The sequence below is a fragment of the Epinephelus moara genome, chromosome 19, assembly GCF_006386435.1.
Source record: "Epinephelus moara isolate mb chromosome 19, YSFRI_EMoa_1.0, whole genome shotgun sequence".
Lineage (NCBI taxonomy): Eukaryota > Metazoa > Chordata > Actinopteri > Perciformes > Serranidae > Epinephelus > Epinephelus moara.
Genome location: NC_065524.1, coordinates 19,046,924 through 19,065,326, shown reverse-complemented (window position 1 = coordinate 19,065,326; position 18,403 = coordinate 19,046,924). Strand labels below are relative to the sequence as shown.

At 40.3% G+C, this 18,403-nt stretch overlaps 2 protein-coding genes across 4 annotated transcripts; both read left to right on the top strand.

The window, feature by feature from the left end:
- Positions 1–1,435: 1,435 nt before the first annotated feature.
- Positions 1,436–11,269, top strand: znf451 (zinc finger protein 451). Of its 3 annotated transcripts, none has more exons than XM_050071696.1 (13): positions 1,436–3,247; positions 4,684–4,744; positions 4,962–5,045; positions 5,134–5,247; positions 6,048–6,159; positions 6,314–6,464; positions 6,564–6,690; positions 6,796–6,955; positions 7,133–7,280; positions 7,476–8,977; positions 9,061–9,132; positions 10,277–10,339; positions 10,938–11,096. In XM_050071696.1, the coding sequence occupies exons 2-13, from the start codon at positions 4,688–4,690 to the stop codon at positions 10,976–10,978; spliced, it is 2,631 nt and encodes an 876-aa protein (XP_049927653.1). In that variant the 5' UTR covers positions 1,436–3,247; positions 4,684–4,687; the 3' UTR covers positions 10,979–11,096. The 3 variants fall into 3 exon arrangements, with proteins under 3 accessions (XP_049927653.1, XP_049927652.1, XP_049927651.1); XM_050071695.1 differs by lacking the exon at positions 10,938–11,096 and adding an exon at positions 11,128–11,269 and having other exon boundaries at positions 1,437–3,243; XM_050071694.1 differs by lacking the exon at positions 10,938–11,096 and adding an exon at positions 11,128–11,269 and having other exon boundaries at positions 1,470–3,247.
- Positions 11,270–13,697: 2,428 nt separating this feature from the next.
- On the top strand, positions 13,698–18,038 carry bag2 (BCL2 associated athanogene 2). Its single transcript, XM_050071525.1, has 3 exons — positions 13,698–14,202; positions 14,477–14,586; positions 17,047–18,038. The coding sequence occupies exons 1-3, from the start codon at positions 14,081–14,083 to the stop codon at positions 17,439–17,441; spliced, it is 627 nt and encodes a 208-aa protein (XP_049927482.1). The 5' UTR covers positions 13,698–14,080; the 3' UTR covers positions 17,442–18,038.
- Positions 18,039–18,403: the final 365 nt, after the last annotated feature.

The following is an 18,403-nucleotide window of genomic DNA, read 5'->3' as shown; positions in this document are numbered from 1 at the left end:
CCTGCGTTACTCACCGCGGCTCTTGGTGCGTCCGGAGAGCACTGATTTTATTGGATGTTTCCCATTACGGAGCCTGCGATGCCAGCAGCAGAAAAACAAAATAGTCGCTATAGTCCCGAGCAAAAGCAACAATAAGAGCAGCACACATTGGATACTGTACGGCCTTAACAGCACCAAAAACGCCGCAGCAATCATCATAAGGCGAGATGTAGGACAGATCCCGCAGCCTCAGACAGCAGGCTCCTCTCCTGCCGATGTGTCGCTGCTGCTGAGAGCTCAAGATGAGGAGAAAGACACTGACTGACATACGTGAAGCATCGCACAGCACACCGCGTAAAGCGCACAGGTTCAAAGAAGACAGCCCAGACTATTGATATCATTATTGTAGGGTACAATGCATGACTCAGCAGAGACGCAAGTTTTATTTATTTATTTTTTTCTAACAGGGGCAGGGAGAGTCAGCAGATTCAGCTGAGCATCGCAGTAATCTGCTGCAGAGTCGGCTGACCAAACCATGATGCTGTCATACTATTAACTACTATTACAGACCTATGTGTTTCTGTGAAGCTCAACAGTACAGTGACACAGTTTATAGGGAACGTAATGTGCATTTCCATCCTATAATACACCAACAATGTTACTACAATATATCATTAGTAATGCAATATGTATGTCTGACATAATTCATTTTAAGTAGTGAAATGTACTCTGTTGTTCTAAAAGGCTCTGAAATGAGGCAGGTGCAATGAACAGACCCTTTTAGGATTAGAGCAAAAAATAGGAACCAACTCTAATCATAATCCAACATGGGTTATGTAATTTTTTGGGATGAACTGATGTCATTTAGAGCGTTTGTTTTTTCTTCAGTCAAATAAAAGACACAGGCAAGCAAAGTGTGACGAGAAAAACATTTTATTTATAGTATTAAAAAGACCAATTTTGCATCCAAACAAACAATCTGTAGGTATGTATCAGTATGTAACAGTCTGTTCATCTCAACTCAAAGCAACTAGTAATACTATTCTAGTAGGCTACCTAAAGTTTAATTTGTATTTGTAATATCAATAATTTAATTTAAAAAAAAATGTATACTTAGTGTCCGTCTAACAATACAATATTGCCACACAATAGATCATGATACTACGCTATCTCGCTTTTTCCCCCGCCCCTACCTAATATGCAACAGCCATTCTGTTTGTGTATGTGAATGTGTCTATATGTACAGTAAACCAATATACCATACATTGCATGTGTCAATATAAATTTTACATGATGACAAAATAAATGATTGTCATGTATGTAGGGTTGCAACAGTGCAACATTTTCACAGTACAACAACCGTCTCAGAAAATGTTGCAATTTAACAGTTTCACAGTATGTCAGAATTATTATCAGTCAGAATGACCCTTTAAAGAGGAAATGGAGGAGTTATTTTTGGTTGAAAGAAACATTTTATTATTATAACTGAAACTTGAAACCATGTTTTGAGTATGTGTAAAAAGTCTTCCTTTTGAAAATGACTAAAATAAAGGTGGGATTCTCTGTCAAGTTACCTTTTTTTTTCTCAAATATCGTGGGTAAGTAAATGTACATGGTGTGAAAACTGTTAACTTTCATATCAAGCTCTACAACCCGTATACCGCTACAACCATACATGTATGTTACCATACATTTAAACTACTGGAATGTTTATATCCTCCTTAGACCCAGCATCCTCATATGAGGACATCACATTTTGGGTTTCCTGCACCTCATACTTCATTTTGCTCAACTTAGACTTGTTGTCCTCCTTTGAGGGCACCTTTATGATCAGTCTACAGCTGACACAAAAGTGGACAAGGTACAAAAGCTGATCAGATTTCATGGTTGAAATTAGTTTATTTGTGCTAAATAACCGTCTGTAGTTTGATATGGAATACACATTTGACAAATTTTAGCAACAAGCTAAAGTGCTGTTAATTAGGAAGTACTCATTTGAGGACTTTGATACTTAATTATCATCTGGCTTGAGGACACTGGGACTTTATTATTGTACTATCCCATCATTTCACACAGGCCAAATAGGCGTGACTGTTCCCACAGATAAAAAGGACATTCATAGACTGTAGTACAGAGCAGAGAAAATATAATACAGAGCTTTTAGATATTTTGCATTATTTGCAATTTTGTTTTGCACAGCCATGTTCAGGCATTGAAATCAACAGTTGTAGATGTGAACAGTGACCTCTAACCCATTCAGTTACAAGGCATTAAACAATTGTTGCATTGTTTGTAATTTTGTTTTTGCACAACAGTGGTCAGGTATTTAAATTAACAGTTTTTTACTTTATTACACACTTGACTATTAAAAATAAACCCAGTGTCCCCATATGAGGACATCCTTTTTTCCAAAAACTTTCTCCTGTTCAAAGGCAATACTTAGATTTTTATACTTATCAGGTCCTACATTCCCAAATAGCTCTGAGAAATTAAAAATGCATACCAAACAAAAGCTGGGGTCTCAGGAGGATATACCATACGTTGCCTTGTATAGTATTATTAAATGTAATAAATGGATGTTATTGCTATTTATATACTTGCATACAAGCCGTAACAAAATATGAATGATTCTCTATGTCAGCATATGGGTACCTGTACCTACCTGTTAAGTTTGTACCACATATGTTAATATATATCCATACAATTAACTGCCAAGAGTGGTGAGTTTTGAGTATGTCAATATATATGTCTATGTGACTGTAAAGAGACTTTAAGACTGTAAAACCTAATGAAAGAGACTTGGACTGGACACTGCGAATTACTTATAGACATGAATGTTGTGTTTAAGCACTACAGTTGCACCATAAAAGTTATGTCCACACAATCACAATGCATTTATAAATAAACATTATTAAAATATTTTTGAACCTGCAGTTATTCCAGCATGACCACGCATTTGTGTTGCGTATAAATTACTTGCAGTATTCTGTTAATAGTGTACGGTAAGTACAGCTTTAAGTTATTCAGAGTGATAGTTTGCGATGGTTTCACACTTCAGCCCGGACAATGTATGACGGGCGGAGTTCTTCTCTAATTTGTTCTATCTCAACGACCAGTAACCCCGCCCGTGCGGCACACTCCGCATAGAAAAGGAGCGCTTCACTCCCATGTGACGTTGCAGACCAGACTAGCTGCGTTTGCTTTGATTTGCGATGTTGTAGCTAGCTACCACTCCGTCAAACTGAGGAGCCAACACAGTAAGCAGTAGGTAATGTGATGCTCAGCTTCACTCATCTGTTGATTTCAACCATATTTCAATATAGCCAACCCAAGTCGAACTTAGCGTGTTTGCCGTGCGTTACCTTGAGGTGAAGACGCTGCAACCGCTAACGTAAGAAAGCTAACGTTAGCTTACCCAAAGCCTGGACGTTAGGCACCACTTCCGTCAGACTGAAACGCTCATTACAAGATTTCGCTGCTATTAAAGTTGCTAAACAGGAGACGGTTGATAATACAAACACATCAGAAGGCAGTTGAACTTCTCAGGGACGGAGTAGGATGTTTCACACCGATGTCAAGTAGCAGAAATACGACTTAAGCCGATGGGTTACAGCTAGCTATGTGACTTTTAACGCTGAACTCAATACAGACCATAGGAATTGCAGTGGCGCTAACTTCTCGACGGTTGGGGTGCTTTTCAGCAGCTCTGTGCTCAGTGCTGCTACAGGTGGCCAAATGATGTAGGGCAACAACACCGCGATTTAAGTGCATAGACAAGAGATACTCAACTCGCTCTGTCCAGGGGCCACTTTTGCAAAATGACAGGTGGCCAGGGGCCAGGTGCAGAAGCCGTTCACAGGGCAGGTTTACGCAGGGGCGTGTTTAGGATTTGAGGACATCCGGGGCTTTGCCTGGACCCCTGTCAGGGGCCAGGGGGATCCTCCTCTGGCACTTTCTTAAAAAACAAGCTCTCTTTATGCCCCCTGGTATGCTAGTTATGTTAAAAGTGAAAAAGAAATTCCCATTTTCAATCAACTTATTTTCATTGTGAATTCGAAAATGGTTGCAGGCCAGATTTGACTCACTCGTCATCACCACCAGTACTCGGGTGGGTAGGCAATGAAATAAAATACACCCAATGTTATATTATATTGTTGTATTATATCAAAGTAAGTTGTGTTTTTGTTACCTTACTCAAGTGTCACATCAATGCGAAATCTCCCTAACGCTTGCTGAGTTTAATAACTGCCCTCTGATATATCTCACATCCATCCATCCATTTTCATCCACTTATCTGGGGCCGGGTCACGGGGGCAGCAGGCCAAGCAAAGCACCCCAGACTTCCCTCTCCCCAGCAACGCTTTCCAGTTCACTCCTGGGGAACCCAAAGGTGTTCCCAGGGCAGATGAGATATGTAATCCCTCTACCGTTCTTTGGGTCTGCCCTGGGGCCTTTTACCCATGGGACGTGCCCGAAACACCTAAGCTGACCCCTTTTGACACGAAGGAGGAGCGGTTCTACTCTGAGCTCCCTCTGGATGTCCGAGCTCCTTACCCTATCTCTAAGGCTGAGCCCAGCCACCCAACGGAGGAAACTCATTTCGCTCACTTAGTACACCTAGTACACACACACACCCTCCTCTTACATGCATGTTCAGAGTAAGGGCTGCAGCTTCAACAGTGACATCAGTTTGTTTTTCCACAGATAAATGTCTTCTCCAGCTCAAGCGGACGATGATGAGGTGGAAGAAGTGGAGTTTGTATCAGTAAGTCACGAGTACAATTTATTTAACAGAAATTTGCCTACTTTCAGTCTCTTCTTGACTAACTGTGTAAAATCTTAAACCTAGATAATCAGACTGAATTGTTAAAATGAAGAAACCACCCTTTTACATCATACAGTTTTTGCAGATGTATTTGAGTCTTAGAAATGTGGGTGTGTTTTATAACACTAAATATCATGGTGTCTTCCACTTGCTTCAGGAGGGCCCACTCCGACCAGTAGTGGACTGTATTGATCTGCTGAGTGATAGTGAGGATGAGGGCTGTTCATCACTGGCAGGCACAGTAAGTTGCTGTAAAGAATATTTTTTTCATATTAGATAGTGTCTTACCAGAGATTTCTGAAATTGGTGTATGTTTTATTCACCTGTAGATTGAGGATAAAATCAGCCGTCATAAAGCGCATGTCACATCTACACTGGACAGACTTGCACACCAGGTGGCCCTCGAGAAAAAGGAGAGATCAGATAAATGCAGAGCGTTCAAGGTATGGATGCTTCAGAATGATATGAGCTGTTATAAGTTGTTGCTTGTTAGACCGTGAAATAGCTATTACATATTTAATCTATATTAGACCATTGTCTGCAGTTGGTTTCATCATCTTGCATTGAAAAGCACAATGACTCACACAGAATGGTATTGAAAAGCAAAAGAAATGTTGTAATGTATACTATAAGGTTTCCACATTCAAATCTGATGTAATCAGTGCTGAGATATTCTCTCAGTGTATCAATCCAAATCTGCGACATCATCACTGGCAAAGGAAAGAGGCCACTGCCTTAAGCAGTCTCAGGGATCTACCTTGAATTACAACTGCTATATTATCAATACGTAATATTTTATTCATAAACTACTCTGCAAATAATGTGTTTGTATTCTTAACAGGTCCTTATCTATTTTTGCATGCAGCTTCAGTGCAACCAAAACCACACAAATAAGGATATAACTGCTGCTTTTTGTTTTTGTTTGTTTATTTGTTTCATTTTTAGAGTAAATGTGACTTTAAATGCACAGTAGAATTGTTTTGTGTGGTATATTGATACAAGGGGTCAAATAAGGTCAGTTGTCTTAGCAATGGTGCCACCTTGTGGGCAGAAGGCATAGAAAACAAATAACTGTAACAATCTGCAGTACTAGAATAAATACAGCGGTGTATTCACTCCATACAGGATCATACAGTTTGAGACAGTGTCTGTAGGTTTTTCTGACATCTGTTACATAAGGCAAGTGTGAAACAGATGAAGACTAGAGTGCCTTACTGTACATCTCTTTATGTCTCTCTTTCAGGAGAAGCAAATACTACAAAGAGCTCATGGACAACAGGAGCTTGCTTTCAGTTCTACAAATGGAATTAACCAGGAAGCAAAACACTGTGTAGACATGTGGTTAAAGATGCCAGGTACATTATTCATCTCTCACTTGTAAATATGTCAGTGTTGGAGGTGATTCAAGCCAGTTAACAACTTTAAAAGCCCGGGTCTGTCATGTCATCCTTTCACAGTGATGCTACATGTTGTGTCAACTTATCATACTGTACCTTTGTCTTTATGTAGGTCCTAAACCTGGAGTGATCAATGCTGGTTTTGGAAGAAGACACAGACCTGCTTCTTTCCCTCCGAATATTTCAACTAGACACACCTGTCCAGTGATCAACTGTGGTCGAGTTTATGACAATGCGTCCCTCCTCGATGGCCATTTAAAAAGGTAATCCTTTTCTCTTTATCTCAGTGTAGGTGTAATACTTATTTAACCATTTCCCTGAGTATGAATATGGCATATTTTGCAATAACATGTCTCGTGTAGGTTTGATCACTCCCCTTGTGACCCCACCATCAATCTTAAAGGATGCCCATCTGAGCTCTTTGCCTGTGTTGCCTGTGGTCAACATTTTCAGACTGAAGAAGCGTGGAGGAAACATGTGAAATCTAAGGTTCGTGCATTTTGTGACTGTGCTATGACAAACTATTGATTGACAGTAGTGCACTAATCAATTTGAGAAGATACATGTTTTGAATGATGTTCTTTTGATCACCAGGTGTCCTCATCTACTGCCGATGGTCACAGCATCAATCAGAACTATCAGCGGATTGTGTGTTTTGCCTGTCCTGCTTGCTACTTCCTCTTCAACCTCCGGGATGAGTGTCTTCAGCACATGTCGGCCAAAAACCACTTCACAGAGTCACTCGCCATGACAGGTAAGGTTTATTCAACATCTTTATTTTCTGTACATCCTCATTTAGATCTCTTACATTCAAATCTCAAATGTTTCTTGTCAGCTTAAGCTTTATTTTACACAAGATCATCTTAAAAGAAGCACGTAAGAAATATGATATGAGCAAGTAATATGTACCCTTTACTTTCTCCTGTTTAAGAACCCAGAGGAAGAGCGCTGCCAGTTCCCATCTCACAATACGTTAAGAATCGTCTCATCACTTTGTGCAAGGATGCAACGTTCAGTGTCCGGTGCTCTTTATGCCACAAAGTGCTGGTGTCACATCAGGCAGCTCAAGCTCACTTTAAGTAAGTTAAACTGTGATTAGGGATGTCACAATACTGGAAATTCAGTAGTCGATACCAGTACCAGTGAAATTCCACAGTTGTCCATACCCAATTCAGTACCACGCAAATGTATTAATGTCTTTTGATATTACCTTTTGTTGACACAGATTTTGTTCAGATGTTTTGTTGAACTGATTTTTCCTTTCTTTTTCCCAGTGTGCACTGCAGACAGGGCTGTGCGGTGGCAAAGGCAGATAAAACTGTAGTGCAGGTGATGAAACAGCTGCAGGTGCGAGGGCAGTGCTCCCTCTGCTGCAAAATCTTCTTCAGCCAAGCTGAAATTGAGAAACACAAAGAATCGACCCAGCATGATGTGGAGGTCAACCAAACAATGGAGAAAGCCCTGCTTCAATACTGCAGGTTTAGTGAAATTCAACACACCCAGAGGGATAGAGAGGCGCGGAGGAAAAGACAATCCGCTGGCCTTGAAGCTCCTTTTCAAAAAAGACACAAGAAGGGGAGTGATGGTGAGGAATTTCCAGCCAAACAGAGGAGACAGAGTGTGAATGGTAGCTTCAGCAGAAATTCGGTAACGGCATGGTTCTGCGAGTGTGGCATACAGTTCTCAGAGGAGACTGCAGCCAGTAAGCATCTCTTGGCTGCGAACCAAATTTTCCATCAGTGTGGCGTGTGCGGCAAACACATGGGAGAGTCCTCAATTACCCGCCTGCACATGAGTCGCTTCCACGGGGGAGCTCATCTCTCCAACTTCCTCTTCTACTGCCGCAAGTGCAAAGTGGAAATGCCTCGGTATGAAGATATCCTGTCACACGTATCAGACACTCACAGCGGCCACACCTTCTTCGCCGAGCAGGAAGTGCCAGAGGAGCTCACCACAGTCATTGATGCCAAGCCGTCCACCAGCACAGAAGTCACCCTGCATTCATCCTCCAAGTCCAGAATCCAGCAGAACACAGTAGAGACGTCTTCTGTAAAAGCAGAGCAGACTTGGATGTGTCGTATGTGTGAAGACATCTTTGACTCCGAACAGGCCGTCCGCAAACACTGCAGTGATGTGAGCAGTCACAGCTTTCAGAGATTCATCTGTGGACACTGCCCGCAGAAGTTCTTTAAAGAGTCCACTGTACGCAGACACTGTATGAACGAGCATGACGGGCAGATACAGAGCTCCCACTTCTGCGGCCTCTGCGACAGCATGCAGTTTGAAACCGAGGGCGAGTTCTTGGAGCACTATAAGAGTCTTCACAGTAAGGACTACTACTGTATGGATGATGCTGAAGTCGTTCAGCCTGCTGTCGCTGAAAGCACCAGCGAGCCTACATGCCCATGCATGGGTCCAGAAAAGAGCAACAAGGAAATGAAAGCTACGTATACACAATGCATGAGGAATCTGTCCGCTGAGGGAAAATGTCAGTATGTGTGCGCTCCTTGTGACGTATCTGTGCCCTCCTACGCACAGATGAAGACTCACGTCCACACAAAGCACGCAGCCTTGAACCTGGACAAGACCTTTAATGTAGAATGTAAAGCTTGCCAGGAGAGTTTTATGGGTGTACCAAGTTTCCATAAACACTATCATGCCCTACACTGTACACTGGAACCTTGCATGAGCTCCAGGACCTGCAGGAAAGACATGATAGCAGAACCCACCAATGTAAAAGTGCTCAATGCTGTGGAGATCAGAGCAGACACCACTGGTAAATCAGTTACAATTTTTTTTAACATTTATTAACTATTTTTGCGTGCAGCATTTAATCCTGTTTTCATATTGTCATTTCAGAGATCGAAGATGAAACACTGGTGACGTTATTGGAGATGGATCAGGCCAACAAAGAGAGTGAAGCATGTGAAAGTAGGCTGTTAACAATGCATTAACACTGTGTCACTCATGCAATATAAACAAATAGGTAGCAAGCAAATGCACAGCGTAGCTTACTTTAACATATATACAGAATATTATTATTACACTTTATTTGACTTTTTGTTCTTTTAAATAACTTTATTTAAATAGATTTAAAATAGCTAGAAATGTTGTCCATCATGAAATCAGATTGTGAAAAAGATTGTGAATATATGTGTAATGCCTGTTTTATAAAAAATAGTGTTTGGATATCTTGATTCAGTGATTCTCATACTTTTTACACCAAGTACCACCTCATAAAATATTAGGCTCTTCAAGTACCGCCACTGTGGGGCGGCTGTGAGGTGGTCGTCCACCAATCATCGTCCACCAATCGAAAGATCAGCGGTTCGATCCCCGGCTCCTCCAGTCTGCATGTCGCAGTATCCTTGAGCAAGATACTGAACCCCAAATTGCTCCCGATGGCTGTTCCATCGGTGTGTGAGTGTGTGAAAAACTGAGTAGCAGGTGGCACCTTGTATGGTAGCCTCAGCCACCAGTGTGTGTGTGAATGGGTGAATGTGATTCATAGTGTAAAAAGCGCTTTGAGTGGTCAGATGACTAGACAGGCGCTATACAAATGTAGGTCCATTTACCATCCATTTACCATTACTGTGACAAACATTATAATACAGTAGTGTAGGCAAACTATTCAGCCACAGGAGTCAGATGTATTCCTAATCACAAGATCATTTCACTTTCTAATAGTTTGGTTAATAGCCATTCAACCATTTATTTTACCTTCCTTTACTATCATGCGATCAAAGCTTAGCTTATAACTAATTATAGATATATTTGCACGCTATGTTCATGACCGTGACTATATAGCAGGCTATTATCAAAACAGAAATATTACAGAAAAGGCAAAACTTATTTTAATTTGTATCATATTTCTAAGTTTAAAAGCGTTTTCATTTGAGTTGTTGTAGTTTTTGATAGCATCATATTTACTTAAATGAATGTTTTACTGTTTTTTAATATTTTGGGGATTCCTCTGTATCACTAAAGGGGGCTTGTGTACCACCATTATGGGAACCAGTGTCTTAATACTTATTTTCATATATCAGCTGCTCATATATTTTGTGCTCTGTCACAGATGAATCAGATGATGAGATGAACCATGAACCATCTTTGAGTGCAGAGGAAAGAGAGTCAGCAGGTATGTGTTTATATGGCTGATACAGAGACAGTTAAACTCTAGTAAAAATCTAATATATGTTGAGTACTTGTTATGGTTGCTCTGCTGGTTACAAATTTGAAATATGTGATAAGTCAGGCTACAATGATCTGAAATGGGCTAGTTGAGGATAAACTGAAGACAATAAGTTTAATCGAACATCTGGGGCTTTGCCTACTGGCTGTCCTAAGAGTTAGAACAAAACACGGTTAGGCACCGTTTTGCCACCATGCAACACAGACCTGGAATAAATTTTAAAATAAAATAAAAATAAATAAATATTTATTATTCCAAATAATATTAGACAAGCCCTGACTCTGACCAACTTTAAGTCAAAAGTCAAAGCTAAAAACTTTCCTCCTCTACACTACGCACTCTACTCTATAGTGGCTTAAAACTTAGCTCAGCTTAGCTTTTAAGCAGCCTTCATTTTACTGGATTGATAGGTTTGTCCTTATCTTTTGTATCTGTTGTCTGCACACTTAATTATAAGTCTTTTATCTTAACTGTATTTTCATTACTCTGTACAGCACTGCAGATGAATTGTGCTATATACTTAATGTTGTCTTGCCTTGCCTAGTGTTTGCAGTGACAACATGTTTACATGAATGTGGAACTTAATGAGGATATACATTTAACAACTCAATATGTAAGTTTGATTGAAAATGTTGAGAAAGTGCTTTACAAGATCAGTCAGTCCCTGCAGCGTGTGTTTTGGGGATATAGTGTAACTTTGATCCTTCTATTCGTTTTGTTTTATTTTCTCACAGAGTTGGAAGAAGCTCTTAAAAGAAGTCTTCTGGAGTTCTAAGGACGTGATCTGATTCGGTTTTTGTGACACAATGTCCACTGAGATGTTTTGTACCAGGTATTTGTGTTCAGAATATATTGAATAAACAGTTGCTATTCTAAGTTTTCTGAGCTTTTAATCATTTTATAAATGTATCAGTATGTGAATACATAATAAATATAATAAAATAAACATAGGGCATTTCCATAACAGGGAACCACTCAGTTGGTAGGAGGTTGGTTGTGGCTGTGGATTTATGTCCTCTGCTTTGAAGAGCCAACACTTTGGTGTGTCGACACATGTGCTATAGATGGCATCGATGACGCTGCAAAATGCCGAGGCTGAACTTGTGACCACAGTGCTCACTGAATCTCCAACTGCAGTCTGTTGTCATTGCAGACTTGAAATGCATGTATTGTAGGCACTGTAAGGAACAGGGACAACCTTTATATGTTGTTGAAGTAATGTCATGTAGATCCAGATTTTTTGGTGATAGGGTATTAGACCACTCCTCTGAAACAGGGCTGTCAAACTCATTTTAGTTCATACAGCCTAGTTTGATCTCAAGTGGGTCAGACCAGTAAAACAAGCCCTTCAATTTTTTCCCTTCAGTGTAAAGTTCATTCTGAAAATGTTCATCCATTTACAAAACAAATGATGAACAGCCCGTGATATCCTCAGAAAAATATGAACAAAGTCAACAGTATGTCTCAGTTTTTCCACATTCAGTCAGTCTACTACTCACTGTCATTACAAGAGACTTTTTAAAATAATTTTCCACTGAAGTCAAAGCTGTTGAAGCAGCAGATGAAGTCATCCTCTGCCTTATAAACCATTTAGACTGAAGTTTTGTCAGTGCCTCAGCAGCCGGGTTTTAAGATATTAGTCTGATACAGATTTCTTTTGTACTGAAGCCTCTGGTTGACAATATTTTGCACAATGTTCAGTGTCTTTAAATCTGATCAGTGAGGTATTCATTGTTATTTCAGAGAGCTGTGGTCTGGTCGGGGTGGAGAAGCCTCTGAGGCAGCATTTTACATTAAGTATCTACTCACTGTTTAAACCTGGCTCCTCTTAGCCTTCAGAAGTTCATCAATATTAGGTGTGCAAATTCACCCAGTGGGACCCTTTGGCGGGCCTGTTCTGGCCTCTGGGTCGTATGTTTGACCCCCCTGCTCTAAAAGATAAAGTGGAAGTGTTTAAGCGCAGCTGCAATTCTGGCAACAGCTCTTTGGGCTCTATTAGTTTCCTCATGTTGTCTCCAAAATCATTAGAAGGTCTCTGACAGATTCCTTTTACAGTGAGTTCACACTACAAATTGGTATTCAGACGTATTTTGGGTTGCTGCCTTTGTAACTGGTACATACATTTAAAAGAAAAAAAAGGTTTTGCTATTCCATGTCTTCTTACTCACTTGTCTGTTTTTAATTTGTGATTGTTGCTAGTTTAATTATAGATCAACTGGAAAATGGAGGAAACTCCAATGTACTAAAATAGTTTGAGATAGTGACAGATGGGAAACAGCGAATGTTTATGCACTCATGGAACAAGTTACTTGGGACTGGAGCCTCCTGGTTGTAGAATTTGGCAGCTACCATCTAACAACAGCTTCAGAGGTGAAGTTTCCTCTAAGACTGAATGTGATGAGGGAAGCCCTGCAATTCTCATTTAGATGGGAAGACTACAGAGCCTTCAGTAAGTTGTGTTGAACATGGCAACCAATTAAATCACTGAAATCAACAGGCCTACATTAGGGACAGGCCTTTAATTCCTTTCATGCAAAACTTGCTCAGCAAAGATGGGAAATACAATCAAATTATTTATTTAAACCTGTATGAATATTACTTGTACAAAAATTAGGCTTCAGATAATATATCAATAATGAATCATTCATTTGATCTAGCTCCGACAGGCAGGACTTTAGAGAGAGTTACAGCACTCAAGGATTACAGCACCAGGCATACCGACACACCACCACTTTATCCTCTTAAAACAACTCTCACAAAACCATTTTGATTCTTTCAATCTGAGGACCCTTACGGACTAAAGGAATATGAATAACTTGCAGGGTAATCAAGGAATGGACACATAATTTGAAGTAGCCAACAACATGGTTTTATACATAGAAAAAAATGAACTGCTTTGCAGCCAGACCAGGCGTCTAATTGAAACAGGCATTTATTTGTCAAAACATTTAACCACCCCAGGCTAGCAAAAAGGACTGCGCTTTTAATTGAAGTTTTATGGTATACATAAAATATACAGTCTTTTATAATATTCTAGTCACTAATGGAAGTAAATATAACTGAAATGTTTCACAAGTAGATTTAAGTGTTATTTAGGCCACCTGGTTGAGGAAAGTTTTGCGGCATGAAAGACTAACTTCCTGACACATCAACCCAGATTAACACTCAGATTTGAACAGGTGCACATGTAGCTCTTGTGTCAGGTGCCTTTGCCCTGCCATTTGTGTTTGCTCTTTTATCTTATTTGCCAGTTATGTTAAAAATTAACCACTTAAAATACAAAACAGGTCCACTCTAAACCAGGGATCCCAAAAAGTTGTAATAAGTACCTATTTTCTGATGCCTTGTGCTTAAAAACATCAGCTATATTTGTTATAAAGAAATGGCAAAGTTTTACTTAAATTTTAATACAGCTTAATCTAAGTACTTCTGCGACCAGCTGGAGCTCCTCAGGGACCTGTAGGGGGTCCTCGCACCTGACATTGAGAACCAGTGTTCTGGTCTCCTCGGGAAGCTTCTGTGAGGAGTGAGTGAAGGAAGTCGCAGCCCATGTTAGGAAATCTTCTCCCTGAGGCTCTGCTGCAGTCAACCGGACAGCTCAGGGTGGTGATCGCACACGGGATCTCTCTCCGAGACGGATCATAATAATAATAACGATAATAATAATAGTACTAATAATTTACCATCATGGCTCAGGCTAAAATACAAGCGAAAATGAACGAGGCTACGTGCAGCAAGTTCAGCAGGACGCTGTCCATGGCAGATCGCGCCGGACAACTCCTGGAAAGTTTGGATCAGCTGGAAATGAGGTAAGAGGCCCACCATGTGCATTATACAGGCATGGCACTACTGTGGTGCTGCACGCATTATGTATTATAGAAATATTATTGGAGGCAGCCGATCGCATCTAATTCAATTACAATATGTAGGTATTGTATTCATATAGTACTTTACCATCTGGATATATTATGATACTCAAATCATTATAATATTCCTATGTTTTTACACTAGTTTGTTATTTTTCATGTGAAAGGATGTGGTTTTGAATGGATGGTTGTGGTCATGTCCTGTTGTCTCTGTCAGGGTGGAGGCTCTCCGCGAGACAGCATCGGTCATGGAGCAGGAAAGGGAGAGCATCCTGGAAATGATCCAGTCCATTCAGAATGGCCAGGAACTGAGAAACATCAGCGCTGGTGAGTCACGAGTTTACTGTGAATTTAAGGCTGACATTACAGAAAAACTATTACAGAGTCAGATCCACCCTGTTTGACTGTGTAGTACTCAGTAATGTGTCAGTAATCCACGTGTTTCTGCAGCTGCTTTGGTTTCACTGTAACATTGTGATCCAGTGAGGTTATGCTTTGAATGCTGCTTTGTAGTTGGGTGGTGTCATTCAAGAACATCAGGGAACTCAAGAAGGGAGGCAACATGATAGTTATTGCACCCCACCCGAGTTCATGGAGTTTATTTTCCTCCTATATTTTACATTATAGAACACAAAAGTTATTTACATTCAAATGATCATACAGTATGTCCTCATTTAAAAGAAAATGGTGCTAAACAGTGACCAAAGATGGTTCTTTGGCATATAATCATAGGAAAGGTGCTAAATGATGCATTTGTCAATTGGACCATTAAAGGTTCCATAAAGTAGGCTACCATAAAATTACATTTTTGAGCCTAGTGGGCCCTATATGATGCCAGATGATACCACTTAGGAGTCAGTATACTTTTAAAAGACTCTTTTACTTGAAATGTGAATGATTATTAGTCATTTCTTATGAACTATTGGCTTAAAAGTTCTAATCGAAAAGCTCACTGACAAACACATCACCTTTGAGAACTGGAATATCTGTGCACATGGGGGCTAAAGGGTTGAGAGTCTGTGCTCTGATGTGTTATCCTCAGGAAATGCAGTGTTTGTAGGCTATTTTTATGTAGCGTTTTCATTCTTTTTATTCCCTAGAAAAATAAACTAAGCTGAAGAATTGGCAGGGAGCCACAAAAGAAAATACAGGGGCTTAAAAGGTTCTCTACAGGTTCTTCAATTTAGTTTAGTTTAGTTTATTTTACTGGGGAAATAACTAGTGGAGAACCTCTAAAGAACAAGACAAGGGCTTATGGTTATCTGCTGGCTCTTTAGTTTAGTTTAGTTTAGTTTCGTGAGGAAAGAGCCAGTGGAGAAACTCTCAAGAACAATACGGGGGGCTTAAAAGGTTCTCTACTGGTTCCCTTTTGGTCGGTAGGCCTACATTTGGTACAACACATAGGCCTATGTATGGGGATTGCGTCCTCACATGACCAACCTGAAGAACCTTTTTCAAAACGTCTGTAAAGGCCAATGAGACTGTTAGGACTATAAATACCCTGTACAGTCTCATGTCCTCAACCAGCAGAACCCTCGCTAGAGACTTAACTGTCCGACAGTAGGTGAGCTAGTTCCCTACCCAGGACGTCCCTATCGAGGCTGGTTTCTGCGTTGTGCTTGTTAAGCTTGCTAACTAGCCGCACTCTCTGCCATTTAGCTCCGCTAACGGATATTTGTTTAGCCCCGCTAACAAATTATTCAGCTATTTCCACACCTGTCTAGCATTAGCTAACGGACAGCTCGCTCATTTAGCCCGCTAGCTTGCGAGGTGGAATGGCCTCAGAGGAAAAGAAAAGAGGCTCTCCTGGAGGGTCTAGCAAAGCTAACAAAACAGGGAAAGCCAAATACGTTAACGTTAAGTTTAGTTTAGTTTAGTTTAGTTTAGTTTAGTTTAGTTTAGTTTAGTTAAGTTAAGTTAAGTTAAGTTAAGTTTACTAAGGAAAGAGCCAGTATAGAACCTCTCAAGAACAATACGGGGGCTTTAAAGGTCCTTTACTGGTTGTTTAGTTTAGTTTGGTAGGGAAAGAACAGTGAACCTCCAAAGAATCATACAGAGACTTAAAAGGTTCTTTACTGGTTCTTCAGGTTTAGTTTAGTTTAGTTTAGTTTAGTTTAGTATAGTTTAGTAACGCAAGAACCAGTGGAGAACCTCTAAAGAACAATACAGGGGCTTAAAAGGTTCTCTACTAGTTCTCCGGTTTGGTTTAGTTTAGTTTGGTGAGGAAAGTGCCACTGAAGGACCTCTCAAGAACAATACGGGGGCTTAAAAGGTCCTTTACTGGTTCTTTAGTTTAGTTTACTTTAGTTTGGTGAGGAAAGAACCAGTGGAGCACATCTAAAGAACCATATAAGGGCTTAAAAATGTCTTTGTGTGGCAGCTGTGCTATAGCATCATGCTAAAGAACAGATGAGAAACCAACATTTTCCTCTGTGTTCATCAGTACAGTATTCTGGTACAATCCAGTGCAGTAACCTTGCCATAAATACCACCGCTGTGAACCTTAAAATCAGTTTTGTGGAAGCTATAGTTTTGCACTGTTGTATTGCTATATTGCAGTATATTGAAGGGTGGAGGAGGGAGGAGGCTGCAACACAATTGAAATTCCACACACATGAGAAAAGGGAAATAATTTGAAACCAAAATCTCCGTGCCCTGAGGTGACACTGAGCCAATGCGCTACCCCTTGCATTACATCATATAGGTGATCTTATTGTGTCCACCACTGTATAGCCAGTGTTCTCTAAAGATGCAGCACTGATTTCTTTCTTGTGTTGTATTTTCTAGGGGAGAGAGAGGAGTTAAATTTGACTGCAAACCGTCTGATGGGCCGGACGCTGGCTGTGGAGGTCTGTGTAAACACAATCAGAAACTCCCAGCAGGAGGAGGCTCTAAACAAGGCCACAGCTCTGATCGATGAAATAGTGAAAAAGTTACTGGATGACATGGAGAGCGGCCGGCAGCGGCTCCTGGCCCTGCATGCGGCCTGTGTGACAGAGGCCCCGCCCGTCCCCATCGACCAGAAGTTTCAGGCCATAGTGATTAGCTGTGCTCTGGAGGACCAGAAGAAGATCAAGCGGAGGCTGGAGACTTTGTTGAGGAACACTGAAAATGCTGAAAAGAACATCAAGATTATGGATCACCAAAAAGTGGAGATCCCAAAAGCCAACGGCTGTAAATAAGACCCATCACCAAAACATGTCTTAAATACCACTAACCTCACCAAGAACTGTTCGTGTACTAACTTTTAGAGGGACTCTAAACGTAGCAGCAAGTCCAGGTCTTCTGGGGAAATTACATTAATGCTGAACCTTTGGGCCAAAAATACAAAGCACAACTGAACCAGAAGGAATGTTACAGTGATTTCTGGACATAATCAAGTTGTACCTTTAGATTACTATCATATCCCTACTAAATATTATTTTTTAAAATGTGTATTCCCACTTCACAATGTGTGCTCACATGTGCACTGAGGTAACAGAAAAAGATTCAATTGCATAGTGCACCGTTGCAGGTTTGGTCACAGTTTCTTGTTAAATCCAGTGCTTGACAAACAATGAACCCAATGATGAAGTATCTTTTCCTTTTATTGTCCCACCTCTTAAAATAGACGCTCTGTAATGTTTTTGGATGTGCATACACTACCTCTTTGTGTGAAGGCGACACTGATCACATTAAGCTGTGGATTGTAGTTCACATTTTGCACAAAGCAGTTTTGGTGTCAGATTATGTGTAATTTACATTAATAAAAAAAAAACATAAAATAAGTCCTCTGACAAGGGTGGCCTTTTGTTGTCATGTAAACACATATACAGTAGATGAAGCAGCTACATTTATTTATTCAGGGCCCTGTTCTTCGTACATGTATGACCCAGTGAGTCAGATTTTTTTTTTTTGGTTCTTTCAAGCTGTCTTAATTAATATCTGAAACTGTTGTTAGAGCAACAAGTCTTAAACCTGAACTTGCAAAATGGCAGGCTTATTAACAGTTTGCTGGATCATGAACCACATGCTACATAAAGTAGTTTTTAAATACAAGTCTCTCGCTTCCTTTGATTTATAATCCAAGTGATGTAATTTTAGAAGAGAACATGCAGCTTATTGAGGAATCTTTACTTTTTTATCACAACTTAAGTTACCTTAA